The sequence below is a fragment of the Zalophus californianus genome, chromosome 6 (assembly GCF_009762305.2).
Source record: "Zalophus californianus isolate mZalCal1 chromosome 6, mZalCal1.pri.v2, whole genome shotgun sequence".
In the NCBI taxonomy this organism is placed as follows: domain Eukaryota; kingdom Metazoa; phylum Chordata; class Mammalia; order Carnivora; family Otariidae; genus Zalophus; species Zalophus californianus.
In genome coordinates, this window is record NC_045600.1 from 57,759,941 (window position 1) to 57,771,337 (window position 11,397).

General features: G+C 39.5%; 1 protein-coding gene across 1 annotated transcript; it reads right to left on the reverse strand.

The window, feature by feature from the left end:
• Positions 1 to 4,069: 4,069 nt before the first annotated feature.
• Positions 4,070 to 11,034, reverse strand: PNN (pinin, desmosome associated protein). Its single transcript, XM_027569840.2, has 9 exons — positions 10,861 to 11,034; positions 10,115 to 10,186; positions 9,652 to 9,720; positions 9,094 to 9,166; positions 8,882 to 8,976; positions 8,638 to 8,713; positions 7,539 to 7,694; positions 7,319 to 7,457; positions 4,070 to 6,660 (listed from the first exon to the last, which is right to left on the reverse strand). The coding sequence occupies exons 1-9, from the start codon at positions 10,971 to 10,973 to the stop codon at positions 5,174 to 5,176; spliced, it is 2,280 nt and encodes a 759-aa protein (XP_027425641.2). The 5' UTR covers positions 10,974 to 11,034; the 3' UTR covers positions 4,070 to 5,173.
• Positions 11,035 to 11,397: the final 363 nt, after the last annotated feature.

Here is an 11,397-nt window from a genome sequence, read left to right on the forward strand (position 1 = left end):
GAGCTTAGAAAGAGAATCATGAATATATGGATACTACATACAAGAGAATGATGGTACTGAAGAATAATGTGGAACAAATGTTTCTATAATTGAAGTTGGGCAATCCGACATTCATCTGGAAAAAGGGAATGAGACTTAACCCCCAATTCACACCATAACACAAAAACCAATTCCAGGAAAATAATCGAGTTATTTGTGAAAAGTAAGATAATAAAGCTTCTCAAAGATAAAATAGGAGACTATCTTCTTGACCTTGAAATGGGGAGAGACATTTCAAGTAAGATGCATAAAGTATTAACCATAAAAATATGGATAAAATGAACATTATAATCAAGAAATCTCCCTAATCAAAAAATACCATTTAAAAAGTGAAAAAACCAAGGTACAAAAAGATATTTGCAGTGCATATATTCAATAGACTCATTTCCAGAATAAAGACAGAACTCTTAAAATCAAGACGACAGTCTCCAGAGGATATCTAGAGGGTTTTTTTTTAAAAAATAGAAAACATTAGTCATCTAGAAAATGCATACAAAAATATAACTTATGACCTAGCGATTACACTCTTAATTATATTGTATATCCATGCATATGTTTACCGAAAAACATGACTGTTCTTTAACCGAATTATTTGTAAGACCTTAAAATTGAAAACAATCTCGATATCCACATACTGGTGATAGATATCTACAGTGACATACAAAAATGAGTCATAGAAACATGTGGGCAAAAGAAGTTAAAATACAAAATACAGGGGTGCCTGGGTGGCTCGGATGGCTGGGTGTCTGCCTTCGGCCCAGGTCATGATCCCATGGTCCTGGGATCAAGCCCAGCATCAGGCTCCCTGCTCAGTGGGGAGCCTGCTTCTCCCCCTCGCTCTGCTTCTCCCCCTACTCATGCTCTCTCTCGGTATCTCTGTGTCTAGAATGAATAAAAAAAATAAAATACAAAATACATTATGATTTCATTTACGTAGAGTAAAAAATAGATGAAAAAATAAACCATGGTGTTTAGGATGCATGAATCACTTTCAAAACCATGAAGGAAATCAAGTAAGTGACTACCATAAAGTCAGGTTAGTGTTGTTAAAAGATAAACTGAGATACGTTAAAATTTTGAAATTTGAGCAGACATTGATTTGGATCTGGGCAGCACTAAACCCGCCATAAGCTAGGGGAAAGGCTCTTGTATTCAAAGATACTGTGCTTTGACAGGAAGCACAGCAAGGAAATTATTTGGTTGGCTATAGCTGAAGCAATTGCCTTATCTGTGAAAGCCAAGTTGGCAATCTGATTGGTTGTCCTCAAGTTTTTCAATTTTCTAACCTTGAGGCACTTAGAGGAATTTACTCTGGTTTAGGTTTTGGTTTGCTTAAGTAGGCTGCCATCAATTAAACCTTCCTTGTTTTATTTAAAAATGGTTACCTCTGAGGGAGGAAAAGGGAGGGTGAAATCATTGGAAGGGGTACTTGGGTCCTGGCAGTGTTCTAGTTCTTCACCTGGGTGATTCCATAGGTGTTAGCATTCTGACAATTCATGGAGCTGTATGTGGTGTTTTGTATACTAGTCTGTTTTCCAAAATAAAAGAGCAATCTATTTGTCCATGTGAGTCAGTTACCTAGTAATACATTTAACAAATGATGTATATGTAAGACTTTTATGGGAAAGGCATTAAAGGAAACCTGAATAATGGAGATATTCATGTTCATAGTTTGGGTCACTCCTGATCCACTCCTCTACTATCCCCAAATCTGTTCCTTCTCATCTCAGCTAATGGCAATTCATTTCTAGTTGTCCAGGTAAAATCTTTGCTCATTCTGACTTCTCACACCACGTCCACTAGCATATCCTTTGGGAGCGATCTTCAAAATATACCCAAAACCTGATCACCACTTCTACTTAACCATCTTGGCTTAAGTCACTCTATTTTGCCTAATTATTGCAGATAGTTGCTTCTCTTTGTTCCTGCTCTTGGCCTCATTTCCTGTATTCTCAGCACAGTAGCCAGAGCAACTGTTAACATAAATTTTATTATCCCTTAACCTATCTGCCCAAAACCTCTAATGACTCCCCATAGATAAAAGCTAAGAGACTTAAAATGACCTGTAATGCCCTATACAAGCTGGGCCCCCCAATTACCTCTCTGAAATACTTCACTGCTTTTCTCCCTGGTTACTCCGCTTCAGCCACAATGGCTCCTAGCTGCATCTCAGCTGTTTCAAACAAGCATACCTGGATGTGCTGCAAGAGAGGAAACTGAAGTTGGAAAGACAAGAGATTGAATCACAAAAGCCAGGTTAAGGACCTGTCATAGTTTACTGGTAACATTGCCTATAACGCACAAGGCCCTATTCTAGGTATTTGAAATAAGAGTAATGGGTTAAAAATAATTTTTAAAAATCTTGCTCTCATGGAGCCTGCATTCAAATGGGAAGTAGACAGTAAACCAGAGTGGGGTAACTATACATCATGGTAAATGTTATGAAAATAAACCAAGTGGACAGTGAGGGCAAGTGGTGGTTATTAGAAAATCAAATAGAATACTCAAATGGCAATAGGAAGCAGTTGTAGGCACTGGAGTATCATTTTTGGGAAAAGATCATGCTAGGGGACATAAAAGTCTAAGAAACTTTCAGATTCCTCACGTTTATTCTTATCAAGTTTCAGTTTCAGTCTTCCCCATTGACTTACTAGCAGGAAGATCCAAGCACGTAAATAGCACCCAGAACATGTTTTCTGGGCTAGGTGCTTTAATGGCATTACCTCAAGAAGGGAAACTGGGTGCCTTTTATGCAAGGATTTCAAGTTTTTTAATTCATGTTAAGTAATTGAACCCTGAAACTTAATGACTTCTTTTGACAGCATCAGCTCCTATTACCACACCCCGTAATCATTAGTAGCTTTACTTTTAAATTTGTCAATTTATAAACAATTTATTACTTTGGTGGGTTTTGCTTAGCCTAATTACTGGAGTATACATGTGTACAGTCACCAGAGTTCTAGACCCAGTGCACAGATGAGCCCTAGGATGGAGGTACAGCTCACTGAAGATCAAACTATCTTCCCATTTCTGTGGTTGTGCAAACCTTGGAATTTTAGAATAAGCAAGTGTTTCCTTAACAGCTCCTTAGATGTCTCCAAACTAATTTGTCCTTAGTCTCTAGCCCTGTCCACCTCCAACTTGTACATTTTCCACAAACACTAATCTGAAACATCTAATAAGAAGACCCCTGTTATCCTTTTCCCCTAGGAAACTGTCATTACTTCTACATTCTAACATTTCTTGTATCTTGGTAAGGAACCAATTACATGGTTCTCTGAAAATAAATTCCACATAATTTCACTTTTAAGGGCAAAGCATTAGTTGGAAACATAAAAAAAAAAGCCAACCTTGTTTTAAAAAAATGGAAGTCTTCCAATTTATAAGTTCATACCACTGTTAGAAAATTTAAATAGAATTCTACATAGAATTTAACATTTTCTTCCTATTCCAAAGATCTTTTTTTCTCCTCATGCTTTTATAGTCCCATTACCTCTCTCCACAATTGAGCTTAAAGCCAAAATTATTTCTAAAAGCACCAAATTGTTCGAATTTTTCAGGTAAAAATGAACAAAACTTAATCTGTTCAAAGAATCTTAATACAATTATTTTAGATTCATTGAACAAGGATTTTAGGAACTAAATTATGTTTATGGTCGTCCCTATTTTTACCAACCTTTCCACCATCGTTTCACAGTATAAAATTTATACTGCATGCTAGAAATTTTTAAACCCCTGGAGGAAGTGACTCTTGGTGGAAACTGGCCCAGGACTGCAGGTAGCTAGCTCTGCACTTTGAAAAGTTCTACTCATTTACTGTTTAAAGGACTTTTTAAGGAATACTTTAACATGTTCTCTTATATTTTTACAGTGCTGGAAATGCTTACTGACATTTTCACTGTCACCAGGTACTTGTCAAGGGAAGAAATAATAAACACTCAGTCAAGCCTAAGGCTAGTCAATGTTAAATTATGAACTCAAAGCCATTTGCAATTAAAGTGCTCTCTTGTGTAAAAGCATCAAAAAGTTAATACAAGTACTAGTCTTAAGCAGTCACACAAGTCTAAGCCACATTTATTTGCACATGTATAGTAATGGCAACAGATACTCCAAATTCATACAAATTTATAAAACAACAAAGTTAATAATCAGTTGGTACACTTGTGTGTTATCTTGCTTACAGATTCAAGTGTAGATGAACTTCCTTCATTCTGTAAACTTTCATACAATACTTAACAAAAACTCTTGAGAACACATATTGGCATGTTTCAGTTAGAGCCAACACAAAAGTTAAGACAAGACCACAAACTCAAAAACCAAGTTTGGAATATACTTTTCTACCTCCCTCCCCTAGAATGTGATTATTTTCTTCAACAGATGTATATGCTTTATCACACAAGTAGCCATGGAGACAAAAGAATGATGCTCCCATAATCATGAAGAAAATGCCAACCAAATCATACTGTTTTATCTACCAATAATGATTTATATAGGAGAAATGGGGGAAATGCTTAGATTAAAACAACGGAGATTAGAAAAAAATAGTAAATGATTTTGAGAACTATGTTCCTCTTGAAAGCTGCAAAGATCTGACTATGACAACTCAAAATCATCGCCTAAGGCAAATAAAAGTGAAGAAACCTTCAAAGACATTCTAATCACGTTCAGTATCTAGTGATAAAAGCTGAAAATGGTATCAAGAGGGTATTTATAATACAAGCGTCAACGAGGACATTCCAAAACTAATGAAAGAAATGCACATTTATTTCTACAAAAGCAATGTATGATACAGAATTAGAAGGGAACAGACTTAAAGATTTACCTATTAAAATATACAGATTCTTACTGAAGAGTATAGGATATTTAAAAAAGATGACAAGGGATGTTAATCTTTTTTTATTATTATTATTTTTACATATTTTGGAACCTCACATAATTTTGATAAATAACTCTTACAAAATTATGCAAAAAGTACAAGAATGTCTGGTAAACAAACAGTCTGTATTTTCCAAAAAGATTTTTTACAACATGCAATTCTTAAGGCAGCATCCTCCTTACAAGGAAAGGTAATCCTTTTACTCATCAAGAAATCTTCTGCTGCAAAGAATAGGCTAAGAAAGCCTGGCTTCTTCCATTAACGCCTTTTGTCTTTCCTGTCTGATTTTCGGTCTCTTTCACTTCTTGAAGATCTTTTGCCTGATCGACTACTCTCTGACATAGACCTCTTTCTGTCGGACCGGGAATTCTTATCCTTTGATCCTTTTGTATCTCTACTACTACCACCTTTTGAAGATTTGTGACTTCTCTCTAGTCCTGACGTATCCCTTCGCTTCCGATCCACGCTCCTTCTGTGCTTTCTATCTCTATTATGTCCCCGGCCCCTACTCCGACTTCTACTCTCACTACTACTAGTGCTGCTGCTGCTACTGTCTCTGCTGCTGCTGCCACTGGTGCTGGAGCTGCTACTGGAACTACTTCGACTACTACTGCTGCCACTGCTGGAGCTGCTGCCACTGCTGCTACTGGTGGAACTGCTGCTAGAACTACTACTGCTACTGCTGCGGCTTCTGCTCTTGCTGGTTTTATTTCTAGCTCGACCTCTACTTCTGCTCCTAGTTTTGGTTTTGGTTTTGCTCTCTGAATGTACTGTCAAGACTGGCTCTACTGCCACCTCAGTGAGTTTTACAGATTCCATAGGAAATTCCTTCCTCTCAGGTAGTAAATGCCCTTGCTCCTGAAAAACCTGAATTGGTGGCTGTAAAACAGCTAATGGCAAAGTCTCAGGCTGAGAGAGAGGCTGGGGTTGGAGTATTGCTTGGGGGTGGGGGAGGGGGTGGGGGTGGGGCTGGGGCTGGGGCTGGGGCTGGGGCTGGGGCTGGGGCTGGGGCTGGGGCTGGGACTGCAGCTGTGGCTGGGGCTCAGGCTGCAGCTGCGGCTGCAGCTCAGGCTGAAGCTGAGGCTCAGGCTGAGGCTGAGGCAGGGCCTGGAGGTGAGCCACAGGCTCAGGCTGGGGCTCAGACTCTTTCTCTTCTTTTTCCTCAGGCTCATTTTCCATTTCTAGAGCACTGGCATTCTCTTTCACGGGAGAAAGAGATTTACATTCTTTATCTGGCTCAACTTCAAATTCCATCTCTGGCTCCAGTTCTTTGCTAGTTTCGTTTTCTGAAGGTTCTACACTTTCCACTTGATTGGTTTCCATTACCTCCTGCTCAGCAATTACATTTTTGACACTCTCGACCATCTCTAGCACATCCATAACTTCTTCCGGTTGACTATCCTGCTGCTTCTCACTTTCCCTTACCTCAGTTTCCTCCTCCATCTTGACCTCCATTTCCTGTTTTTGTTCCTCCTCCTCCTGTTCTTTCTCTGCATCACTATGAACTATACCTATTTCCTTTTCCTCTTCCTCGCCTGCTTCCTCTATTTCTACATCATTGTGCTGATTACCTGTCTCCTCCAACTCTTCCTCTCGCTGAGCCACCTTACCCTCTTCTTGTTCCGCCTTCTGTTCTTCATTACGCACCACCTGATGCTCTTTTTCCTTCATTGATTGTCTTCTAGGCCTAGCCTCCATTTTATTTATTTGTTCTGCAAATTCGATGCGTCTACCTTCAAATAAAGCTAAAGGATACAAATTTATGTGTAAATAATTAAGAACATTCAAACTCACAATTTGACACTTAGGCACAAACTGTCATCAACCTTTATCTAATTTTTTTTTGTAAAGAGATGACACAAGACTGATTATGGCAAGTGATTACAAACTGAAATAAAATGACACAAGCAAAGACCCACAGAAACCTATATACTAAGATATTAGGAGCAGGTAACTACACCACATTAACTGACGGAAAAACAGGACAATTTTTTGCTACTTTACTTCACGCTAGATGAGAAAGAATAAAAGCTCTTTGAAATAAAACCATTCTTATGCTATCATGTCATGTATTAATTCTTCCTGATCCCAGAAAGACTAATTATCTAATCCCATTTCAGTAGTGTCTATCCTTCCATGTATGCTCTTTCTCTGAATTACATCAGTGTTCACTTTTTTCTTGCCTCATTAGCATTTACATCTGGCTAAAAAGAAGTCATCTTATTCAAACACTTCTTAAGAAATACACATGCATCAAGCACTACCTACAACATGGTAAATTTCAGGTTAAATTCTATCATAAGTCAAATGCTGAATCACAATTACAGGAAACAAACATGTATGTGTAAGTATATTACCTTACCCATTTAGAAAATTTCACTGGACCTCTTCACGTACACTTACCATTCATTTTTCTCTGTGACTCTTCTATTAATTTTTGGGTAGCTGGACACATTCTTCCAGGAATATAGAACAAATGGGGCTTTGTCTTAGTTCTTATATATTTAATTATCTTGGCATTATGTTCATTCCATTCTTCTTGCTAAAGAAGAGGTAAAAGGTCACGTTTTGTAAACATGAAGGATTACCAATCTTAAAATTCCAATTCCAAACTATTACTCACCAGCTGCGCAAGCTCAACCTTCTGTTCTAAAAGGCGCAGTTCTGTCTGTTTAGCACGCCTCTCTTCAAACAGTTCTCTCCTCTCATTTTCAACCTGCTTTCTTTCTTCTTCTGCCTGCACTTCAAGTTTTTGTTCAATTTCCTGGCGCCTCTTTTGCTGAAGATAAATAATTGTCTTTGAAAACTTATTACACCTCCCGATTATGTAAAACATTACAACTTTACTAAGTTATCTTTATAGGTTTCATATTTGCAACTCAGAATACCAGTTAATTCAAACTTAGTACTTAGCATTTGAGGCTAATTGCAGTTTCTTTCAGGAAACGGAGACTAAAGCCTTTCCATGTAAAAATCTAAATATCAAGGACATTAGACATATTATCAATAACCGTTCCACTTATTAAATATAACTGTTAGCAAGCTTCTTTCACAAAACCTAAAAAAGAAGAGCACTAAGTTATCTTCACAGTTACTCTTCCTTCCAAATCAAAGAATGTGACAGAAGTGACATCCTGTCTTCAAACACTATGCTTTGAAGCCTATTATGCTCCCTAGGACAGTTAACATACAAAAACTGTAATAAAACTTTATTAATCTATAACTGAATTGTTATCTCCCTTTCCACCACAGTTCTCCTTTGAGAAGCAGTTAACTTGATACTTAACACCAAGGACCCAATTTCGTAGCTTTAATAGAAAACCTCTAGAAAGACTAAAGTTAAGTAAACTGTGGAAGGCAGGTAATGTTTAGGCTTTTGCTTCCAGCTTGCCAACTCTTGTCTGAGTGTATAAATAACTTAAAAGTTATAATCACTGATCTAGTTACAATGCTGAGTTCAACTCCCTTGTCTGAAAGAAAGCACTCTGGGGCGTAAAGAAATGAAGTTTTGTCCAAAACCACAAAATGAGATGGTTGTAGAGCTGAGATCAGAACCCAGGTTCTCCTGAGTCACAGATCAGGGCTCTTTGCACTGAAAGAGGACCCAGGGCCCTGGGATCATGACCTGAGCCAAAGGCAGACACTTAACTGACTGAGCCATCCAGGCATCCCTGTAATAAACTACTTTTGAATAAAGAATCAAAGGAAAACTGTATAAATACCCTTTCAGTAGCAACAGTGGATTCTTGTTTAAATTTCTGAAGAGTGCCCATCAATAAGCCAAATATTCGTCGGTTCCTAAAGAAGAGAAAGAGAAAATTCAATTTCAGTAGGTTCCACTTCATCTAAGCCTGCCATTTCCTAAAAGAAACATACTACAGACACTTGAACAATTCTTAAATATAAATTTTCTTAAAATTGCATTATTCAACAGGAATTTTTCCCCATAAAAAAACCTAAAGATACCTTTGCTTTCCCTTTTCATCCATATTTTGATCCTGGATAAGGTCTCTACGTGTGCGCTCTTTGGAGGTAGCTACAACTGAAGACTGCAAAGCTGGCTGCAGGAGAAAATAGATCTCAGTAATTTAACAAGCACATGAAAAGGTAGCACTCTTAAATGTAGCAAAGATGGAAAAACCGTTCATCCCATAAGTAGTTGCTTTCATCTCAATTACCTTTTTGACATCATCATCCTCTGGGTCGCTTTCTTGGCGTGATTCTCTCCTTGTCCGACGCTCCCCGCCCAGCCTGACATAGGAAAAACAATTTAAAAGACCACTGTAAAATGTGACTTAATACCAAGGACAAATGATTATTTCTACTATGACTTATTTTGAGAAGTCTCATTTTATCAATCTCCATCCCATTTTACTCTTTCCTGTAGCAGTAAAAGGATAAAATGTGTCACCAATGCCCAATCCAAATACTGATCTATATTTCTCGAGAGGATTAAGTTTTTACAGTACAAGACAGAAAAGTAGCACAAACTATTTTCTCAATCTTATTCTCGTGATCTTTATTTTGGTAAAGTTTCTGTTACTGTTAGTGAAAAACTGAGTTCTGAGGAATCCAGACTTAGTTTAGTCAAATACCAAGGGAACAGACTCAGGTGAAGTGGTATACTACTTAATTATAACACAACTCAACAATATTTATTGAATAATTCTATGTGTGGCTACCTGCGAAAATAGAGGGTACAAGTACGTCTTCAGAACCTTTTTCCTCCTACGTACCTACTGACTGCCCCTTCAAGGTCTCTCTGTTTGGCTGGGGGTCCTCCTCCACTATCTGAGAATCCACGCCTGCAATTAAAAATGTGCAATATAAAATAAATGAAATTTAAGACAAATGATATTTACCTTTAGCAAGATCATTTAGTTGAATTTAAAAAAAAAACCCTTTCAATTATAACAACCTTAAATGGGCAACCACTCCAAGATGCTTTTTAGCACTTTAAAAAAATATAAAAATTAAGTGTACACAAAATGGGTAGTTAATGTATTCTTTAGTCTCTAGTTTTGCATATAAATGAAGTTCCAAGATAACTATATAGAAAACTATAGCTGATCACAACTTTAAACAAAACACAAACATATCTAACGTGGGCTCTACCACCAATTTTGTTTAAACCAATACTTAATTTAATAAAAGTATCTATGGTCTTAGCATATAAATTAAGTCCTAAGAGAATCTTACCTCAGCAATAAACTACCACGTCCTCTACCTCCACCAGGACCAGAAAGGGCCAGCAATCTGGCTTGGATGGGCCTAAAAGATATTTACAAATCAGTATGAAAATCACGTATTTAATGTCACCAAATACTTTCACGGATGCGGTTCATCATAAAGAGAAAAATAACCAGGAAAGTTCTAAAAATACGGTTTCAAATCCACGTGCTTGAAACAAGACAGGAAGTCCTATTTTAACTTCCTTGTTTTTTCAAGACCAGTATCACAGAAATTACATTTACTTCGTTGCCACTACACATCAATAAACTTGGGTCAGGCCCTAATTTCGTCAACTCCGAGGAAGCTGCACGTGGGCAAGAGGGCAAAAGCGCGGGGGAGAGGCGGCGGACCGCGTCCCAGGAGGGTCTCTGGGCCAGCACCCGGCCAGGTAGCCGCCGGATAGGGAAGGGGCTTTGTGCTGCAGTCCCGGGCCCGCAGGGCCGAGGGCGGGAATCGGCAGTCCGGGCCTTCCTACAGACCACGGAGGCATCCCGGCATAGGTAGAACCCACTCTCTTTCCTGGCGCACCTGAGCTCCGAGTCCGACGTCGGGGTTGTGGGAGACTCCCTGCCTCATCCAGGACCGGATTCTACCGCCACCCCGGGGACAGGCCCAGATGTTCCAGCCTTCTCAAGGCTAGCCACCCTTCCCGCCCCCAATTCACCCCGGCATGATGGCTGTCTCTCAGCCGGCCTTTCTTATCCGCCTCTTACCTCACGTCATTCGGATCCCGTCCGGTGAGCTTGCGAATATTCTCATCTACGTTCTTTAGGCTCTCTTTGGCCTTTTCTAGCTGCTCCTGCAAAGTTCTTACCGCGACCGCCATCTTCTCTCTGCAGCAGGCTTCGAGACTGCTCTACAGGCCGCGCCTGGCTCTGTCGCGCCGCGAGACGCGAGAGGACTGACAGCAGGGTCCAGCCAATGACCATAAGCGTTGTTTTACGGCCTCAACCACTCAGCGTCCGGAAGAGGGAGAAGCTGCCGGCCTCTGTGACTCTGGGCCAATGAAAAGTCTTCTGGGCGGTTGGCTCCCTCCCTGAATTAGCTGCGGTGGCCGGGCGCCGCTTCTAGCGCAGAGCCTGGGTGCGTGTGAGAGTCTCAGGGTCCTCGGAGAGGCCGGCGCACGGCCGTGCTCCTGTGGCGCGGAGCGCGGAGTTTTCCAGCCCTTTTAACCTGGGATATGACGTGCCTTGTATCTTTTTAACCACCTAATTACATCAGAGTGGGATGAAGGCGAGTCTTTTCCCCTC

Excerpts from the sequence above, each read along its gene's own strand:
- PNN (XM_027569840.2), bottom strand. The coding sequence starts at position 10,973 with ATGGCGGTCGCGGTAAGAACTTTGCAGGAGCAGCTAGAAAAGGCCAAA. Across the intron at positions 7,458-7,538 it reads AGGTTGAGCTTGCGCAGCTG|CAAGAAGAATGGAATGAACA; the intron begins GTGAGTAATAGT and ends CCTCTTCTTTAG. Across the intron at positions 6,661-7,318 it reads GTCACAGAGAAAAATGAATG|CTTTATTTGAAGGTAGACGC; the intron begins GTAAGTGTACGT and ends TGTATCCTTTAG.